This window comes from Nicotiana attenuata, chromosome 6, assembly GCF_001879085.1.
Source record: "Nicotiana attenuata strain UT chromosome 6, NIATTr2, whole genome shotgun sequence".
NCBI classification, from domain to species: Eukaryota; Viridiplantae; Streptophyta; class Magnoliopsida; order Solanales; family Solanaceae; genus Nicotiana; species Nicotiana attenuata.
The window spans coordinates 85,326,289-85,348,425 of NC_031994.1; the positions used below are offsets into that span (position 1 = coordinate 85,326,289).

General features: G+C 39.9%; 2 protein-coding genes across 3 annotated transcripts; one reads left to right on the top strand and one right to left on the bottom strand.

The window, feature by feature from the left end:
• On the top strand, positions 2,354–2,833 carry LOC109228057. Its single transcript, XM_019393240.1, has one exon. It carries the CDS (start codon positions 2,354–2,356, stop codon positions 2,831–2,833), a length of 480 nt encoding a protein of 159 aa, XP_019248785.1.
• On the bottom strand, positions 5,050–8,874 carry LOC109227370 (protein TRM32-like). Of its 2 annotated transcripts, none has more exons than XM_019392507.1 (5): positions 8,622–8,874; positions 7,845–8,011; positions 7,349–7,434; positions 5,847–7,251; positions 5,050–5,744 (listed from the first exon to the last, which is right to left on the bottom strand). In XM_019392507.1, exons 1-5 carry the CDS (start codon positions 8,720–8,722, stop codon positions 5,161–5,163), a joined length of 2,343 nt encoding a protein of 780 aa, XP_019248052.1. In that variant the 5' UTR covers positions 8,723–8,874; the 3' UTR covers positions 5,050–5,160. The 2 variants fall into 2 exon arrangements, with proteins under 2 accessions (XP_019248052.1, XP_019248053.1); XM_019392508.1 differs by having other exon boundaries at positions 8,554–8,874.

Here is a 22,137-nt window from a genome sequence, read left to right on the forward strand (position 1 = left end):
AAGCGTCATAACTATTATGTATCGACCACAACCTATTTTACGATGAAACGGACAGCACCTCCCCTATATATATGACTTCACACAATTCCAAACAATCACCAAACAGCCCAAACAACATCAATAATAATCATATTGAGCCTCCCAAAACAGTCCACGCACAACCAAATCACTTTATACATACGACGGCCACCGTAGTCGTGTCAAACGACCCGGAAATGTTACGAAGAACTACCAGCCCCCAACCCTACATCTATATGGTGTTTCTCCACACCCTTCCTCCTCCAAAACTCCACAAAACAGTAGTAAAACACGCAGCCCAAAAGCAACACAAAACAGTCCACAAAACAGTCCGCTACAAGTGAATAACTCGAACTCACGGCTTCCGATCACCGTCCCGTGAGTTCTTACATGTATAGAACGAATTACCATGAATTCACAGTAGAATAAATGTATGAAAGATAGCAGAAAACTCACCTTACTTGTTGGATAACTCAGCCCTTATCTTGGTTCTTCAAACTCTAGGGTTTACCCCCAATTTGAACTTGAAAGAGAGGAAAAATCAATTAGGGTTTGTGGATAATTTTTGGGAGGAAGTTTGCAAGGGTTTAGGTCTGGTTATTTGTGAAATATAATGAGGGATATATTGCAGAAGATAAGCCTTTTAATGGGCTCTTTGTCTGACCCGAAATTGCCTCTTTTTGGGCTATCATTTAACCAAGTAGGTGACCCACCTACTTGTCACCTAGCAGCTTGTGCAGTCTCGCAAAAATGTCTATATCTCTCTACTCCAATGTCGTATTGATAAAAGGTTTAATGCGTTGGAAACTAGACTCATAGATCTTCAATTTGGTGGGTAGATCACCCCGTAATTCCAAGTATATTGGGAGAAAAGCTTAATAACATTTGACCTAAAGTTTAAGTAAAACTATGAACTTAAGTTGCAACAACTCTTGTCGACTTTTGTTTCATAACTCGTTTGACTTCAAGACTATGATACGGATATTTTATGATTCATATACCTTAAAATACGACCTCTTGAGAGTATTAAGCACCCCTAGGTTTACCCAAAAATACGGCTGACAACATCCTTGATTCGTTTAACTTCTAATACTTGTTAACCACCCTTATACACCTTTGTATCATTTAAGACCAATAGGATTAATCTCTTATCATCTCAAAGATAATCTCTTCATGGATTTACGTCGACGACCTTATGGCATGAACTAACGTATGTGAATATGGGTTGTAACATTCTCTTTGATACTGGAGTGACTGAAATGAAAATCAGTAGGAAGAGAGTATACTTGGACAAATACACATGTCTATAGCAAGATTGATAGAGCACTCGTAAACTCAGAATGGTGTATCAAAAATCATCACTTGGAGGACATCATGGATCCATATTTCTCAGACCACTTTCCCTATGTATCAAGCTGGAAGAAGAGCTACAAGGAGGACCCAGGACTTTTCGATTCCTTAATTGTCTAGCTGATCATGAGAACTTCATTAAGGCAGTGGAAACAACTTGAAACCAAAGGACTAATGGAAATGGTATGAATAAAATATGGCAGAAGCTGAAAACAGCGAAACAGGAGATGAAGAAATTGAATCAGGGCTTTAATAGGGTAAGTGAGAAAGTGAGTATGCTAAGACAACAATTAGCAGACCTGCAAACTCAAATGAGGGGACCTGGGCATACATTGTTTGATCAGGAAGGAGCAATTAAAGCAGAGTTAGAGAAATGGAGCAATATTGAGGAAAGAATATTTCGTCAAAAGGCTCGAATACAGTGGCTAAAACTAGGTGACTCAAATAATGCTTTTTTCTTTGCTAACATGAAGAATAGAATGGCACAAAACAAGATCAAGAGTCTAATAAATGCTGAGGGGAACATGGTGCAGGATCAAGAAGGCATAAAAAGGGAAATTTTGGATTTCTATGGCAAGCTACTGGGGTCTGCTGCTAGCCAACTACCAGCTGTAAATGCCAAGATTATGCAGGAAGGAAGAACACTGAATAGACAACAGCAATTAGGACTCATTGCACCTGTAACGTCAGATGAAGTTGTCCAAGCTCTCAAAGACATAGATGACATTAAAGCACCTGGGTGTGATGGCTTCAATGCATGTTTCTTTAAAAAAAAGCCTGGCCGGTCATAGGAGAAGACGTTACTAAAGCAGTGTTGGAATTCTTTGACACAGGGGTCATGTGTAAAACCATCAACTGCACTACCATAACACCGGTCCCTAAGGTACAAAATCCAACGAGAATTTCTGAGTTTAGGCTAATATCTTGTTGTACGATATTGTACAAGATCATCTAAAAAATACTGACACATAGAATGCAAGAGGTAATGAATGATCTTGTTGATCCGGGTCAGTCAGCTTTTGTACCAGGAAGAGTGATCACTGACAATATAATACTGAGTAATGAATTGGTGAAGGGCTATGGAAGGAAAGGGGTATCACCGAGGTGCATGTTGAAGCTAGATATGAGAAAGGCCTGCGACTCAGTTGAGTGGTGCTTTATAGAGCAGATCCTCACTCATCTTCACTTCCCTGATCAATTTATACAATGGGTGATGGCATGTATAAGGTCAGTTTCATATTCAGTTATCATAAATGGGTACCCTACTGCCCCTTTCCGTGCAAAAAAAGGTTTGAGGAAAGGGGACCTAATGTCGTCGTTCCTATTTGTGCTAGCAATGGAGTACCTCACTAGAATCTTGAAGACACTAAAGAGGCAACCTGATTTCAATTATCACCCTAAGTGTGAAAGGCTGAACATTGTACAGTTGAGCTTTGCAGATGACCTCTTATTGTTCAGCAGATGAGATATAATGTCTATAAAAATGGTGTTTAACTGCTTTCAACAGTTCTCCAAAGCTCTGGTCTAGAGGCAAACATAGAAAAAAGCTCCATTTATTTTGGAGGAGTGCATGAAGAGGAGCAGAACAATATAATACAAATGCTGGGGTTTGCAAAAGGAGAAATGCCTTTTAGGTACCTAGGGGTCTCTCTGAGTACTAAAAGGACACCAATTTTACAATATAAACCACTTCTTGATAAAATTATGGGCAGAGTCACCTCATGGACTGCAAAGCTACTAAGCTATGCTGGTAGAGTTCAGTTAATCAAATCTGTCCTATTTTCGGTGCAAGTGTTTCGGTCTCAGGTATTCATTCTGCCACAAAAAGTGGTGAAGGCAATTGAATAAATATGTAAGAAGTTTCTTTGGACAGGGAGGGTAGACATGGCACAGAAAGCGTTAATAGCATGGGACAAGCTTTGCTATCCCAAGACAGCAGGAGGACTCAACTTCTTAGATGTGAGAACTTGGAACAAGGCTGCCATTTGTAAAATGTTGTGGAATCTATGTCAAAAGAAAGACAAGTTGTGGGTCCAGTGGATACACATTTACTATATAAAGGATGGAGCTGTTTGGGATGCACGAGCAAGACAAGCTTCATGGTTGGTGAGGAAGATATTGAAGGCTAAAGAAACTTATATTGATGCAGGTTATATAGAGGATGATGTCAAATGCATGCAACAGTTCTCTACGAAGGTTATTTACAACAAATTGAGAGGGGAGTTTCAAAAGGTGGAATGGAGACGACTCATATGCAACAACCAAGGATCACCTAGATGGATTTTCATACTGTACCTAGCTCTAAACAACAGACTGCTCACGCGAGATAGATTAGCACAGTGGATGCAGATTGGGGACTTAAGGTGTATGCTTTGTAAAGTAATGCCGGAGACCATTGAACATCTATTTTTTGAATGCATAGTATCAGCTACTATATGGAAGAAGATTCTGCAGTGGCAAGGCTTGGTAAGGCAATCGATGGCATGGCAAATAGAAAAGGAATGGGCAAAGAAACAGGGGAAAGGGAAATCTGCTGAAGCACAAATTTATGGGATGCCACTTGCAGCTACTATCTACGCTATATGGACGGAGAGGAATATCGAATGTTCCAAGGAAAGAGTAAACCAATGATGAGTATAGTTAGGCACATCATCCAGAAGGTACATTGTCGCAGCACATCATGTGTTAGATTACGACGGAAGATGACTTAGTTGAATTTTTACCCTTAAATCTGTATATAACATAGCAAAGGGATAGGGATAGAAGTATTAGGAGAGATGAAGATGTAGGTTTGGGGCCATCTGTCCAAACTGTGCTATAGTTCGTTTTGATCTGTTTGTATATATTTACTTGGTAAATAAAAAAATTTAATTACCAAAAAAAATATTTTAAAATATGTTCATGTTTGAATATGATTAAACATATTGAGTGTCATAAAAAAGTTAAATGTACGGACATATTATAAAATAACAAATAAAATAATATAAAGTTATTTAATTATAAGTAAAATACGTAGGTAAATATATATTATATAGTATATAACATTGAAGGTATTACATAAATGGAAGGATTTATAATGTCAAGGGTATACTAGACTTTTCAAATAGAAGTAATATAAAATCTAGTTACGGTGATGACTATTGTGATAACCAGAGCAAAGTAAAATAATTATTATGTAATAAAATAAAGAATAGTGACTTTTGGGTAATGAATACAAAGTTGAATGACTTTTACGTTAAAAAAAAATTATTTTTGGGAAATGAACAAAAAGCTGAATGACCACCCATGAAATGTTTTCTCATTTTACCTGAAAGCTTATAATTTCAACTTTATTTTGGAAAAACAAGTATATAATTCCCAAGTTTTGGGATTTTGGCCCAAAATCAGCTCAATAGCTGATTTTGGGATTTGAAATTTGAGATTTGGGATTTGGCCAAAATATGGGCAAAATTTATGGCCAAACATGAGTTTTGAAAATAAATCCCAAATTTATTTTGGCAAAACTCATGGCCAAACGGGGCCTTTGACTATTCACGTTTTGAAAGCTCAGTCCCCAAATATCAACGTTGTTTTACTTCAAATTTGTAATTTCAAGACAACTGATAACAGGAGAAACACTTTTGTACTAGTAGGTAATTTATACTACCTAGTTTGGCATAGGAGAAACACTTTTTCTACTACTGAACTGAACATATCAATCGTTTAAATATATACATTGAGCAAAACCAAAATTCATGACAAAAATTAATGATGATGAATTACAGAATACGAACAACAGGTAACTCTACAAACTCAAGGACAGCTAAGTTCTTCCATAAGATCATTGAAGATCATGTCCTCTAATTCAAGTGCTAGACATTCACTTTCTAACTGGAGGTTCATCCAACCATCATCCTTTTTCAAATCTCGATCTACAATGGCATCGATTGATTCTTGCTCTGGTTTCAACCTTAACAAGGTATCTACATTTTTGCATACTTCTTCAACCATTCGATTTTCTGGCAATGCGCGAACACGACAACTATAGGATAAGGCCTTAGGGTAGTATGTGAATGATCTGTCATATATTTGAACTAAAACCTCATTAACCAAATCAAATAGTAGCTGATGATGACAGCAGAAGTAGAAGTTATCTACACAGCAGTACTCTTGTTCTTGGTGCCAAAAGGACTCTAGTTCCTGAACTATTGAAGGGTTTAATACTTGAGTAGCTGAATACCATGTTGTCTTACAGAAATTGCTTGAGAAACCCGAATGCTCAAGAATCTCCCTCACATAAAACAAGTCTGCATTTTCCTTTTTGTAGGATTTATTGTGACGATCTGCTTTTACAAGAGTATCAACATCAACATCAACATTGTGTTTAAGAACCAAACCTGAGCCACAAGAAACCAATTAAGTAGAAGTTATTAAAGGGAATGCCTTAGTATATACAAATACTAAAAATATTTGATGATTAATGACAAAAGGAAGTATACCTTCTGAAATTTGGAACTCTTCACAGCTGGAAATTTCAGAATCTGGAAGCATATCACTTAGGATTGATTTAGTGCATTTCATCTCTTGTTCTTCATGAGAGTCTCCTTTGAACACTGTTACATCATTAATGTTCTCCGAAAGGTCTTCGACTTCAGCATTACCTTCCTCATTTGTCTTTGTTTTTAAGCTTGTTGTAGTTTCTACTGTCTGAATATCCTCACTTCTTTCTACTTTGTTTTCAGTATCTTCAGTGACGTAGCTGATAGAAGGATTATGAATCGACTTCTCTTCTCTCTCAGTTTCAGCTCTGATATGTGAGTTTGTCTCCTCTAAAGTCCTAATTAGCCATTGTGAAAATTGGGCATCACCAGGAATCCCATTCGATAGAGAACGGATCCTTCTGAATGGCATCGATGATATCTCGTATTCACTAGTCAATTTCAAACTCCTGGAGGGATTCAAGCTCACTTCCTTTTTAAAACTATGTTCCAATAATTTGCTATATCTATCCATGGACTCATTTAGAGAGGAACTTCTCCTGTGCATGATCGTAGTTTTTCTAATATCAAATCCATCAATTTCACAACAACTATTGGACTTACTTTCATTGTCTGTTCCCACCTTATACTCTTCATGAAGGTCTCCATTCAAATCTTCAAACAATTCATAAGTAGAGCCATGCTTATTTACTTCTTCTACATCGACGAGCTCTTCATTATTTTCTTTATTATCAACTGCTCCCTTGATACTGTGGCAGGCAAAGCTCGACGACTTCTCTAGCTTCACGTTTCCACCATCGTCATCCAGGAGCCCTAAACTTGTGAAGAGAGTCTTTGCATAATTCGACAAAGATCTTGATCGAGCACCACTTGTCAATCTTTCCCCTTTTGCAAAAGACCAAACTTCACTCTTCTTGTCCTCAAGCTTACTTGGTTTGAAGTTTGTTCTTTGTGAAAAATGAGACACAGGGTATGATCCTGACTTAGTTAATCTTGCCTTTTTCTTTGAAGCCAAATGACCGTTGGATAAATTCTGATATCCTACTTCTGTTTCCTTTAAAATTTCCAAAAATAATTCTGCATGATCTTTAAGTTGAGATTTTAAAGCATTCTTATCAATGGAAGTATCATATCCGTCTATGGCCTTGATCTGTTTCTTATCTAGTGAGCCAGTGGCTCCATTCTCCACATTCTTGTTGCTGCATATTTCGCTTAGGTCATTTTCGGTTGGTTCATAATGATGAATTGAACAAGTTCTCTGGAACTTAGGTTGGTTAGAATAGCCTGATTTCTTCTGATTGGACTTCTTTTTTTCCTTATGCATCTCCTCAGCAATTAAAGCTTTTATTTTAGCCTTTAGAGACCTTTTGTTGGGCAACCCTGATTTTCTGGTGCTCTTATCAACCTAAGGATATGACAATATTAGTTTCATTCATCAATTTGAAACATTTGGACACTGATTTAACTTACAAACAGTTGATTATCAAGCAATAAATACTTACCAAGAACTGACTTTCATTGTCATCCAAAAACATATTTAGTTCACTGGGATCTTGGACAACCAATTTTTCTTTGGAAAGACGATCGCCTATTGAAGGAAGAATACAAGAATTTGTTAACACACTGAATTGAACAAACCAGATAGTCCAGAATGAGAGTTTTACCCCGACAGTTATAATATTTTAATACCATCAGGTTAAGTTGCCAGCAATAACTGTTTGTTTGTAAGAAACATGATATTATAACCCGAACAATAACCGATAGTCTTTAAACTGTAACTAGTCAGACCTCTCTATAACAGCATCCATATATAACAACACTTCACTAAAAAGCCAAGCTTTTCCGGAACTAATTTTCATGTTATGTTATAATATATGTTCTATATAACAGCACCTCGCTATAACATCCAAAAATATTCGGAACAATCGTGGCTATTATAGAGATGTTTGACTGTATATATAAGTTAAATCTCCCATATTTCACTTAAGAATGACTTACTTGCGATTCTGGGCAGAGATTTCCTCTTTACACGAGAGTGCCAACTATGGTAGCCAAAGGCATGTATGAGTCCCCACATGCAACCTGGATGTATATTCTCATCTTCATGATCAACATGCCTAGTCCACTTGTTCTTTCCCATAATATTAATTTTGCTGAAATATAGCCTGGTAAAAAATAAACAATCCAATACTCAAAATCCCTTCATGAATTACTTAAATTGCACAAAAGTAAACATATACTAACATACACACGTGTTGTGATGAGTTGAAATATTAAGAAGTGAATTGTAAAACTTAAAAGAACTTTGCAGAAATTTAGTGGTTATGTGCAGGCAATTAGGTGAACTGCAACTCTTGTTTTTTGTAACAGTTCCTTGTTTCCTTTGACAATATTTATAACAATCCTCACATAGATAAAAACGTATGAGGAATCAAGAACTAAACACAATAGAATCAAACATGTTTTTTCACAATAAAATAATCCTTTAGTACAAGAAAAAAAATGTCCCTAAAAGGCAAAGGAGAAGATTACCTATTTCCTATAGTAATAGTTAAAAATTAGAAATCCATAATCTTGAAAGAAAAGGCAAAACAAGAAAAAGTAAATTGAAAATTAATTAATGGAACAGCGAAAGAAATCTAACAGAGACTACCATTAATGGAAAGAAAAGCAGAAAAAAACACCAAAAAAGCAGAAATTTCGTCACCTTTGAGCAGAGAAGCTGAGAGTAAAAGCTAACAGATGCTGAAAAGGAGAAAAAGCAGGAAGAGTTACCCAAAGACAGGAGATAAAACTGCTGATTTTTGGCTGCTTTTGGAATTAAGGAGGACAGATAAATTAAGAGAAAGATCAGAAAAATTTATTGGGTTTGGCATAAGTGTAACAGAAATCACTTAATAATAAAACTGCCTAGGCTATAACGTAAGTAAAAGCAGGAGGAGGAGAAGAGGGAAAAGGTAAAGTTTTATCAACCACTTTCAAAATAGGACCAAAAGTAGCAGACGCCAAAGCCTCCATTTTAGGCGCCCTTTTACCCGTCAAACTACTCTCTTTCTATTATAAAAATTAGTTGAGCTTAATTTCTGTACCGTATATAAACATATTTAAATTACACAGATATTATATAAATATTCTTTACACTATTCAGGTAAATAAGTTAAATTTTAAATACGTAATAAGTATTGTATGCATATATTTAGTAGTCAAGTGTCGATATAGGGCAGTAAATTAGAAGCCAAGACTCCAAAGAATAGGTCAACATGGGTCAGTGAGAGAGACAGAGTCTTTGATTAGATAACCAACCGCGAAATTGAAATAACAAATGAGAAAATGAAGTGAAGATAGAGGTCAGACCAACTTCCGTTAATCTCTGTTGGTTTACACTTTATTTTATGCACTTAGGTCTAATTTAGTGCTGGGCTGTTCATTTTGGAGGGGACACTATTTAGTTGGTTAGTTGTTGGATGTTCTTGCCTAAAGACTACTCCCTCCTTTATCCAAAAGATAGCAAAATTTGAGAATTAATAGACTTTCGGTACGAAATCGACATATTTTGAATTATATAAAAATATTATAAATCATAATGTCACGACCTGGATTTCCCACCCTCGGAAGTCGTGATGGCGCCTACTAGTGAAAGCTAGGCAAGCCAATCAACTGAATTATTTGCGTTGTTTCCATTTTTAAATCCGTTAACAGTTATAATCCAACAGTTAATAATCAACAAAATTTAACAAGCAGAAGACTTAATTTCAAGTTTAATAATACTGCTAATACCATTCCATAACAACACTACCCAAGATTGGTGTCACAACTTCACAGACTGTCTAAGATTACCACAAATAATGGTCTGGAAGAAATAATACAATACTTTCTCTGGATACAAGAAAGAAACAGGAATAATAGCTAGAAGGAGACGCCAAGGCCTGCGGACACCTGCAGGACTACCTCGGGTCGCCTGATGGACCAGAAGCAGCAACCTCATTGCGGTCCGAAATCTACAGCACTGGGATCTGCACAAAAGAGTGCAGGGTGTAGTATCAGCACAACCGACCCCATGTGCTAGTAAGTGCCTAGCCTAACCTCGGCGAAGTAGTGACGAGGCTAGGACCAGACTATCAAATAAACCTGTGCAGTTATATAATATGCAACGGAAAATAAAACAGGAATAAACAAGTAAAGATGGGAGGGGGTACATGATGCCGGGGAACATCAATACCAACAGTAATTAAAGAGAAGGGCATAAGGAACAGTTTAGAGTCTACAGCAAAGCAATGAAGAACTTGCAGCCAATCTATAAACAATTCGTATTTTCTATTGTTGCGACGCGCAACCCGATTCAAAACATAATAACACTGTTGTGGCGTGCAACCCGATCCTTATCATTTATCACTGTTGCGGCGTGCAACCCGATCCATATTATTTATCACTGTTGCGGCGTGCAACCCGATCCATATCATTTATCACTGTTGCGGCGTGCAACCCGATCCATATCATTTATTACTGTTGCGGCGTGCAACCCGATCCATATTATTTATTACTGTTACGGCGTGCAACCTGATCCATATCATTTATTACTGTTGCGGCGTGCAACCCGACCCATATCATTTATTACTGTTGCGGCGTGCAACCCGATCCATATCATTTATCACTGTTGCGGCGTGCAATCCGATCCACATATTCAGTTCAATACCAATGCACAAGTAGAGTCCCTCCAAGGGATCAATAAAGAAACATCGCTATCCCAGCAAGGGAATCGACAGTATAAGTAAATATATCCCGGCAAGGGAGAAACAGCTATAACCAAACTTGTTCCAACATCAAACTACCTCAACTAACACCAATACTCAATCATAAGTAATTTCCACGAGAATAACCAAAATCCTTGCTCAATACAGAGAATCATCAACTTAAGCATCCGTAGTATCATTTAAGAACACAATAATTTCAGTTTAAGACTCACGGTCATGCTTGACACCAACGTATAGATACTCGTCACCATGCCTATACATCGTACTCAACAAGTAACATGTAGGAAAAAGGACACAACTCATAATCCCTCAAGATAAGGTTAGACCAAACACTTACCTCGAACTTTCACGGCCAACTCAAGCCTCAAACACCGCTTTTCCTTTCGAATTTGGCTCCAAATCAATTGTATCTATACATAATCGACTTAATAACATCAATAAACGCTAAACAATCCAATTACAATGCTTAATTATAGCTTTTCCATCATTCTTCCCAGAAAGTCAAAACTTGACCTGGGCCCGCTTGGTCAAAACACGAGGTTCGGACCAAAACCCGATCATCCATTCACCCACGAGCCCGAATTATAATTTGTTTTGAAATCGGGACCCCAAAACGAGGTCAAATTTCCAAATAATCAAAAAGTCATAACTCTACCCAAATCCCTAATTTTCTACCCTTAATCTTATGTTTTAGGCCTAGAAATCTAGTGGGTGTTGATAAAAATGGAAGAAAATGAGCTTAGGATTACATACCTATGAAGCTATGGTGTAGTTTCTCTTCAAAAATCGCCCAAGAGGTGTGGAGAAGAAGGAGTTTGTGAAAAATGGTGAAACTCCCGTAATACATTTTGTTTTTGAACTTAAAAATAACTGGGTGGATTTTGGTCTATGCGATCGCGAAGAAAGGAATGCGATCGCATAGGGTAAGGGAGATTGGTCACTGCGATCGCGGTCAAGGAAGTGCGATCGCATAGAAGAAAAACGGCTTTCCTTCCCAGGCTTGGTTTAATACATTGCGATCGCGGAAGAAACAATGCGATCGCATAGAACAATTTAGTGATCTCCCAGAATTTACTCTACGCGAACGCGGAAGAACCTATGCGATTGCATAGCACAAAAGGGACCCCCTGAAATTTACACTATGCGATCGCGAACCTCCCTATGCGATCGCATAGTACGAACACCTGGACACCAGCAGACAGCAAATTCTACAATTTTCCTAAGTTCAAAAACCTCCCGAGACCTATCCGGAACTCACCCGAGCCCTCGGGGCTCCAAACCAAACATGCATACTAGCTCAAAAAATCATATGAACTTATCCGTTCGATCAAATCGCCAAAATAACATCAACAACTATGAATTAAGCCTCAAGATCAATGAAATTTCTCAAAACTTCTTAAACATCAAATTTTGCATTTAAGGTTCGAATCATGTCAAATGGATCTCGTTTCTTACCAAACCTTACCGACAACACATATAAATTATATTGAACCTGTACCGGGCTCCGGAGCCATAATACAGGCCCGATACCACAGATTTCACATAACATTTCACTTTCAAAAACCTTTATATTTTTCAAAAAATAATTTCTTTTAAAAATTCATTTCTCGGACTTCGGACCTCGAAATTCGATTCCGGGCATACGCCCAAGTCCCATATTTTTCCACGGAACCTTCGGGACCATCAAATCACGGGTCCGAGTCCGTTTACCTAAAATGTTGACCGAAGTCAACTTAAATGCATTTTAAGTCAAAAATTCAATATTTTCACAGATTTTTCACATAATAGCTTTCCGGCTACGCTCCCGGACTGCGCACGCAAATCGAGGTAAAGCTAAAAGAGGTTTCTAAGGCCTCGAGACGTAGAATTTATTTTAAAAATAAGTGATGACTTTTTGGGTCATCACATTCTCCACCTCTAAAACAACCGTTCGTCCTCGAACGGACATAAGAAGGAAGTACCTGAGTCGGGGAAAAGATGGGGATAACGGCTCCGCATATCCGACTCGGACTCCCAGGTCGATGTCTCAGTAGACTGACCTTTCCACTAAACACGAACGAAAGGAAAACTCTTCGATCTCAACTGACGAACCTGCCGGTCTAGAATAGCTACCGGCTCCTCCTCATAAGACAAGTCCCTGTCCAACTGGACAGTGCTGAAATCTAACACGTGGGATGGATCGCCGTGATATTTCCGAAGCATGGATACATGAAACACTGGATGCACGGCTAATAAGCTAGGCGACAATGCAAGTCTATAAGCCACCTCTCCCACTCGATCAAGGATCTCGAACGGGCCAATTAATCTAGGGCTAAGCATTCCCTTCTTCCCAAATCTCATCACGCCCTTCATAGGCGACACTCGAAGCAATACCCGCTCACCGACCATGAAAGCTAAATCTCGAACCTTGCGGTCGGCATAACTCTTTTGCCTGGACTGAGCTGTACGAAGCCTATCCTGAATGATCCTGACCTTGTCCAAGGCATCCTGAACCAGATCCGTACCCAACAACCGAGCCTCTCCCGGCACAAACCATCCAACCGACACCGCCTACCATATAAAGCCTCATAAGGAGCTATCTGAATACTCGACTGGTAGCTGTTGTTGTAGGCAAACTCTGCTAAGGGCAAAAACTGATCCCACGAGCGTCCAAAGTCAATGACGCAAGCTCGGAGCATATCCTCCAAAATCTGAATAGTCCGCTCGGACTGCCCGTCCGTCTGAGGATGAAATGTTGTGCTCCACTCAACCCGTGTGCCCAACTCTCGCTGAACTGCTCTCCATAGATGTGAGGTAAACTGCGTACCTCAGTACGAAATAATAGACACGGGCACACCATGAAGACGAACAATCTCCCGGATATAGATCTCAGCTAACCACTCGAAAGAATAGGAGACTGCCACAGGAATGAAATGCGCCGACTTGGTCAGCCTATCAACAATGACCCACACTGCATCAAACTTCTTTTGAGTTCGTGGGAGTCCAGTAACGAAGTCCATATGATATGCTCCCACATCCACTCAGGAATCTCAATCTTCTGAAATGAACCACCGGGCCTCTGATGCTCTTATTTAACCTGCTGACAATTCAAACACCGATCCACATATGCAACGATATCCTTCTTCATTCTCCTCCACCAATAATGCTGCCACAAATCCTAATACATCTTCGCGGCGCCAAGATGAATAGAGTACCGGGAGCTATAGGCCTCCTCTAAAATCAACTCTCGAAGACCATCCACATCAGGCACACAAACTCGACCTTGCAGTCTCAAAACTCCATCATCACCTAAGGTAACCTGTTTGGCACCTCCGTGCTGCACCGTGTCTCTAAGGACACACAAATGGGGATCATCATACTGTCGATCTCGGATACGCTCCAATAATGAAGAACGAGCGACTGTGCAAGCTAACACACGGCTGGGCTTAGAAACATCCAACCTCACGAACTGATTGGCCAAAGCCTAAACGTCCAAAGCAAGCGGTCTGTCACCGGCCGGAATATAAGCAAGACTGCCCATACTGGCTGACTTCCTGCTCAAAGATCGGCCACCACATTGGCCTTTCCCGGATGATATAAGATGGTGATATCATAGTCTTTCAACAACTCCAACCACCTTCTCTGCCTCAAATTCAACTCCTTCTGCTTGAACAAATATTGCAGACTCTTGTGATCCGTGAACACCTCACCCGCCACGCCATACAGATAATGCCTCCAAATCTTCAACGCGTGAACAATGGCTACTAACTCCAAATCATGAACCGGATAGTTCTTCTCATGAATCTTCAACTGCCGCGAAGCATAAGCAATGACCTTGCCATCATGCATCAACACTGCACCAAGCCCAATGCGAGATGCATCACAATAAACTGTATATGGCCCGGAACCTGTGGGCAAAACCAATACCGGCGCCGTAATCAAAGCTGTCTTGAGCTTCTGAAAGCTCGCCTCACACTCGTCCGACCATCTGAACTGGGCACCCTTCTGGGTCAACCTGGTCATCGGGGCTGCGATAGATGAAAACCCCTCCACAAACCGACAATAGTAGCCCGCCAACCCCAAGAAACTCCGAATCTCTGTAGCTGATGCTAGTCTAGGCTAGTTCTTGACTGCCTCAATCTTCTTCGGACCAACCTGAATACCCTCTGCTGATACCACATGACCCATGATTGCAACTGAACTCAACTAGAACTCACACTTCGAAAACTTAGCATACAACTGACTATCCCTCAGAGTTTGAAGAACCACTCGAAGGTGCTGCTCGTGCTCCTCCCGGCTACGGGAATATATCGGATGCTCTAATCCTCAACTGATGGTAGCCAGATCTCAAGTCAATCTTTGAAAATACCTTGGCACCCTGAAGCTGATCGAACAAATCATCAGTCCTCGGCAGCGGATACTTATTCTTGATTGTAACCTTATTCAATTGCCGGTAATCAATACACATCCTCATCGATCCATCCTTTTTCTTGACAAACAACACCGGCGCACCCCAAGGCGAAACACTGGGTCTAATGAAACCCTTCTCAAGCAAGTCTTGCAACTGCTCCTTCAGCTCTTTCAACTCAGGCGGGGCCATACGATATGGCGGTACAGAAATGGGCTGAGTGCCCGGAGCCAAATCAATGCAGAAATCAATATCCCTGTCGGGTGGCATACCCGGCAGGTCTAAAGGAAATACCTAAGGAAACTCCCGAACAACGGGCGCAGAATCAATAGAAGGGACCTCAGCACTAGAATCGCAAACATAAGCCAAATAGGCCAAACACCCCTTCTCGACCATACGCCGAGCCTTCACATAAGAGATAACACCACGGGTAGAATGACTAGGAGTCCCTCTCCACTCTAAACGAGGTAAACCCGGTAAGGCTAATATCACAGTCTTGGCATGCCAGTCCAAGATAGCGTGGTAAGGTGATAACCAGTCCATCCCCAGTATAACATCAAAATCAACCATGTCTAGAAGAAACAAATCTGCACGAGTCTCAAGACCCCCAATCACCACAATACAAGAAGGATGGACTCGATCTACCACAATAGAATCACCCACCAGTGTAGACACATATACAGGGGCACTCAAGGAATCACTAGGCATGACCAGATACGGTGCAAAATAAGATGACACATAGGAGTAGGTAGACCCTGGATCAAATAAAACTGAAGCATCTCTGCCACAAACCAGACAGTACCTGTGATAACTGCATCGGAAGCCTCAGCCTCAGGCCTGGCTGGAAGAGCATAACATCGGGGCTGGGCCCCACCACCCTGGACTACATCTCTGGGACAGCCTGCAGCTGGCTAGCCTTCACCTCTAGCGGTCTGAGCTCCACCTCTAGCACCTCTACCTCCACTTCTAGCACCTCTACCCCCACCTCTAACTGGCTGGGCAGGCTGTGGAACACTCGGTGCCTGAACCATGGCACGGGAACCCTGATACTGAGAGCTACTCGGCGCTCGAAGGCAAAACCTAGCAATGTGACCCACATCACCACAAGCGTAACAAGCCCTCGGCTGCTGAGACTGCTGACCCAGATGACTTGAATGACCACCCCAAAAACTCTGAAGCGGCGGTGCACTAATTGGAGCTGGTGGTGCACTGTAGGACTGCTGATCAGAATGCTACATCTGAGGACCACAGCCACCTGAAGCACCGTGAGAAACCTGAAGTGCCGACTAAAAAGGCCTAGGAGGATGGCCTTTACCATACGAATCCCTACCTCCAGATGAGGTACCACTGAATCGGCCTGAATGACGGGGCCTCTTGTCCGACCCATGACCACCTCCCTACGATAGAACCATCTCAACTCTCTAGGCCACATTGGCCGCCTCTTGGAAAGATATCTCACTCCCAGTCTCCCTAGCCATCTGAAGATGAATCGGCCGAATAAGTCCATCAATAAACCTCCTCACCCTCTCTCTCTCTCGGTGGGAAGTATAAGTAGAGCATAACGGGCCAAATCAATAAACCTGGTCTCATACTGGGTAACAGTCATGGAACCCTGCTGGAGTCGCTCAGACTGCCTCCGATAGATCTCCCTCTGAGTAACGGGAAGAAACTTCTCCAAGAATAGCTGAGTAAACTGCTTCCAAGTCAAAGCTGGCAATCCGGCTGGTCTAGCCAAACAATAATCTCTCCACCAAGTCTTGGCGGATCCAGATAAGCGGAAAGTAGCAAAGTCGACCCCATTGGTCTCCACTATCCCCATGTTCCTGAGAACCTCATGACAGTTGTCTAAATAATCCTGGGGATCCTCTGAAGATGCAGCGCTGAAAGTGGTAGTGAAGAGCTTGGTGAAACCTATCCAACCTCCACAAGCCTCCGAAGACGTAGCTGATCCATCACCGGTCTGTGCGGCTGCTCGGCTGAAGAAGCGATACGTGACCTCGCCATTCACGAAAGAACAAGAGTAGAGGTTTCAATTTAGCAGTGAGAGAACAAAATCGCACGATAGGAAAGAATAGATGTGAAGTTTTTTTTTCCTAACTCCGTAGCCTATGGGGGATAAATACAGACGTCTCCGTACCGATCCCTCAGACTCTAGTAAGCTTGTCTGTGAATTGTGAGCCCTATGTAACCTACTCTGATACCAACTTGTCACGACCCGAATTTCCCACCCTCGGGAGTCGTGATGGCGCCTACTAGTGAAAGCTAGGCAAGCCAATCAACTGAGTTATTTGCCTTGTTTCCATTTTTAAATCCGTTAATAGTTATAATCCAACAGTTAATAATCAACAAAATTTAACAAGCGGAAGACTTAATTTCAAGTTTAATAATACTGCTAATACCATTCCATAACAACACTACTCAAGATTGGTGTCACAACTTCACAAACTGTCTAAGATTACTACAAATAAAGGTCTGGAAGAAATAATACAATATTGTCTCTGGAGATACAAGAAAGAAACAGGAATAATAGCTAGAAGGAGACGCCAAGGCCTGCGGATGCCTGCAAGACTACCTCGGGTCGCTTGATGGACCAGAAGCAGCAACCTCACTGCGGTCCGAAATCTACAACACTAGGATCTGCACAAAAGAGCGCAGGGTGTAGTATCAGCACAACCGACCCCATGTGCTTGTAAGTGCCTAGCCTAACCTCGGCGAAGTACTGACGAGGCTAGGACCAGACTACCAAATAAACCTGTGCAGTTGTATAATATGCAACGAAAAAAAAAAAATAAACAAGTAATGATGGGAGGGGGTACATGCTGCGGGGGAACATCAATACCAACAGTAATTAAAGAGAAAGGCATAAGGAACAGTTTAGAATCTACAACAAAGCAATGAAGAACTCGCAGCCAATCTATAAACAATTCGTATTTTCTATTGTTGCGGCGTGCAACCCGATCCAAAACATAATAACACTGTTGCGGCGTGAAACCCGATCCTTATCATTCATCACTGTTGCGGCGTGCAACCCGATCCATATCATTTATCACTGTTGCGGCGTGCAACCCGATCCATATCTTATCACTGTTGCGGCGTGCAACACGATCCATACCATTTATTACTGTTGCGGCGTGCAACCCAATCCATATCATTTATTACTGTTGCAGCGTGCAACTCGATCCATATCATTTATTGTTATTGCGGCGTGCAACCCGATCCATATCATTTATTACTGTTGCGGCGTGCAACCCGATCCATATCATTTATTACTGTTGCGGCGTGCAACCCGATCCATATCATTTATTACTATTGCAGCGTGCAACCCGATCCATATCATTTATTACTGTTGCGGCGTGCAACCCGATCCATATCATTTATTACTGTTGCAGCGTGCAACCCGATACATATCATTTATCACTGTTGTGGCGTGCAACCCAATCCACATATACATTTCAATACTAACGCACAAGTAGAGTCCCGGCAAGGGATCAATAAAGAAACAACGCTATCCCGGTAAGGGAATCGACAGTATAAATAAATACATCCCGGCAAGGGAGAAACAGCTATAACCAAACTTGTTCCAACATCAAACTACCTCAACTTACACCAATACTCAATCATAAGTAATTTCCACGAGAATAATCAAAATCCTTGCTCAATACAGGGAATCATCAACTTAAGCATTCGTAGTATTATTTAAGAACACAACAATTTCAGCTTAAGACTCACGATCATGCTTGACACCAACGTATAGATACTCGTCACCATGCCTATACGTCGTACTCAACAAGTAACATGTAGCAAATAGGACACAACTCCTAATCCCTCAAGCTAAGGTTAGACCAAACACTTACCTCGAACTTCCACGGCCAACTCAAGCCTCAAACACCACTTTTCCTTTTGAATTTGGCTCCAAATCAATTGTATCTATACATAATCGACTTAATAACATCAATAAACGCTAAACATTCCAATTCCAATGCGTAATTATAGCTTTCCCATCATTCTTCCCAAATAGTCAAAATTGACCCCGGGCCCGCTTGGTCAAAACACGAGGCTCGGACCAAAACTCGATCACCCATTCACCCACGAGCCCGAATTATAATTTGTTTTGAAATCGGGACCCCAAAACGAGGTCAAATTTCCAAATAATCAAAAAGTCATAACTCTACCCAAATCCCTAATTTTCTACCCTTAATCTTATGTTTTAGGCCTAGAAATCTAGTGGGTGTTGATAAAAATGGAAGAAAATGAGCTTAGGATTACATACCTATGAAGCTATGGTGAAGTTTCTCTTCAAAAATTGCCCAAGAGGTGTGGAGAAGAAGGAGTTTGTGAAAAATGGTGAAACTCCCGTAATACATTTTATTTTTGAACTTAAGAATAACTGGGCGGATTTTGGTCTATGCGATCGCGAAGAAAGGAATGCGATCGCATAGGGTAAGGGAGATTGGTCACTGCGATCGCGGTCAAGGCAGTGCGATCGAATAGAAGAAAATGGGTTCCCTTCCCAGGCTTGGTTTAATACATTGCGATTGCGGAAGGAACAATCCGATCGCATAGAATAATTTGGTGATCTCCCAGAATTTACTCTACGCGATTGCGGAAGAACCTATGCGATCGCATAGCACAAAATGGACCCCCTGAAATTTACACTATGCGATCGCGAACCTCCCTATGTGATCGCATAGAACAAACACCTGGACACCAGCAGACAGCAGATTCTGCAATTTTCCTAAGTTCAAAAACCTCCCGAGACCTATCCGAAACTCACCCGAGCCCTCGGGGCTCCAAACCAAACATACATACTAGCTCAAAAATATCATATGAACTTATCCGTGCGATCAAATCGCCAAAATAACATCAACAACTATGAATTAAGCCTCAAGATCAATGAAATTTATCAAAACTTCTTAAACATCAAATTTTGCATATAAGGTCCGAATCACGTCAAATGGATCTCGTTTCTTGCCAAACTTTACCGACAACACATATAAATCATATTGAACCTGTATCGGGCTCCAGAACCATAATACGGGCCCGATACCACAGATTTCACATAACATTTCACTTTCAAAAACCTTTATATTTTTCAGAAAATAATTTCTTTTAAAAATTCATTTCTCGGACTTGGGACCTCGAAATTCGATTCCGGGCATACGCCCAAGTCCCATATTTTTCCACGGACCCTCCGGGACCGTCAAATCACGTGTCCGGGTCCGTTTACCCAAAATATTGACCGAAGTCAACTTAAATGCATTTATGTCAAAATTTTAATATTTTCACAGATTTTTTACATAATAGCTTTCCGGCTACGCGCCCGGACTGCGCACGCAAATCGAGGTGAAGCTAAAAGAAGTTTTAATGTCTCGAGACGTAGAATTTATTTTAAAAATAAGTGATGACTTTTTGGGTCATCACACATCACTTTTATAGTTAAAAGGAATCTAGAATGTTTGAAATATCATAGTCACTTGAAAAATTTTTCAATGGGAATATGTTTTAGTCATGTTAATATGTTTAGGCGTATGCTTTTGGATAATCGACACTAGATGAGTCTTTTTGAAACCATTGTTTATATTTGATCACATTAAGAAAAGATTTGAGAAAATAACCTCGTGTCAGTTTTTTAAAGCATGCTCGTCAGAATTTTAAAGCACCAGAAATTATGCTATCACCAGAATTTTCAGTGCAAGAATTTTGAAGCACCAGATATTCTAACGGTTGTCAAATTTTTAGCCAGAATATTTAAAAATTCTGATGATCCGTCAGTATTTGTGGCAAAATCCTAATGATTACCAACTGCTGAAATTATGTTCGGAGTGCTTTAAAATTCTGATGATTGGAAAAAATCCTGGTCATCGTACGTGTCTAAAAAAAATTCATACATAGGGTTTTTTCTCAAAACTTCTATTATTGGGTTAAAAAATCATAGTGGCATAAATTTATCCTATTTTTGTCATTCTCCCTATGTTTTTAGGTTTCTTTTAGCCATATCAAAGATTTTCCTGCAAGTAAAATATAAAAGAACTTCTTGTACTTTTATTATTATTATTAGTTTGTATAGTGTTGGATTATTGAGATGATCTTACGCAGAAAAATATAATTAATAAGATTTCATATAGCCGGTCCCACCTTGTTTAGGATCTAGGCAAAATAATTTTTTTATAACCACCAAATTTGATGTTTTATTTTAATTTATTAAGTGAACTTTGCCTAATATTTTAGAACTTTGAATTAAACTACTCAAATCTTCATATCTGTCAATAAAAATTTTTACACCAAAATTAAGATAGTGTATTGAAACAAATGGATAACATTTAACATATAGAGTAACTCTCAGAAGAATAAAATGGACCCATATAAACGTGTTTTAATGTCTAATATCAAAGAATGACTAACGATGGATTCCGAGTTGAAAATATATTTTGAAGGATTTAAACACATCTTCACTTAGAGTCTCCAGCTCCTCATTTATCGAGTCAAAGGTCTTGTATATAAATAGATCAACATAAAAATACTACAAAAATTACATCAATTCAACAATATATGTTCTGTACAGTTTTGTCAAAGTTACTTCACATTATATAAGTGACATCATTTTACTGGTCCTTGTACCTATCAGTACTGCATATTAAAGGATTAGAAGATTATTTTGGTAATGGATATTGTATTTGTATTTGATGAACTTTCCTCTCATGCAAGTTGAAAGTATTGGTGGCTATTCCAAAAGTTCTACCTCAATATGCCATAATTATAGGGAAGAAATATCCTATAATGAAAAAGGTGGAACATGTTTACCTGGATCTAACTAAACTAACAGGCACTAAAATTTCTTAAATCAACCTTTGAAAAAGTATCCCTTTACTGACATAAAACATCAAGCTCGACTTCTGATTATACATTATTTTACCATGGCTTTGCAAATATTGAAAAATAATATCACAAGATCCACTTACTTTTATGTCACTATAATACTTAAAGTTTGCAAGGCAAGATTCTATAGGATTACCCGCTGCTACCTACAGTGGCCAAGGGGAGAGAAAATATAATCATGCAGTGACGACAGAAAAATTACTACAGAAAAATCAAACTCCTATTACATCAAAAATAGTATAAAAAAAATATCGTCTCCATAGAGATTGGATTAAAT

Coding starts and splice junctions, on each gene's coding strand:
- LOC109228057 (XM_019393240.1), top strand. CDS start 2,354: ATGAATGATCTTGTTGATCCGGGTCAGTCAGCTTTTGTACCAGGAAGA.
- LOC109227370 (XM_019392507.1), bottom strand. CDS start 8,722: ATGCCAAACCCAATAAATTTTTCTGATCTTTCTCTTAATTTATCTGTC. Junction 7,252..7,348: donor ACAATGAAAGTCAGTTCTTG/GTAAGTATTTAT, acceptor TCATATCCTTAG/GTTGATAAGAGCACCAGAAA. Junction 5,745..5,846: donor AGAGTTCCAAATTTCAGAAG/GTATACTTCCTT, acceptor CTTGTGGCTCAG/GTTTGGTTCTTAAACACAAT.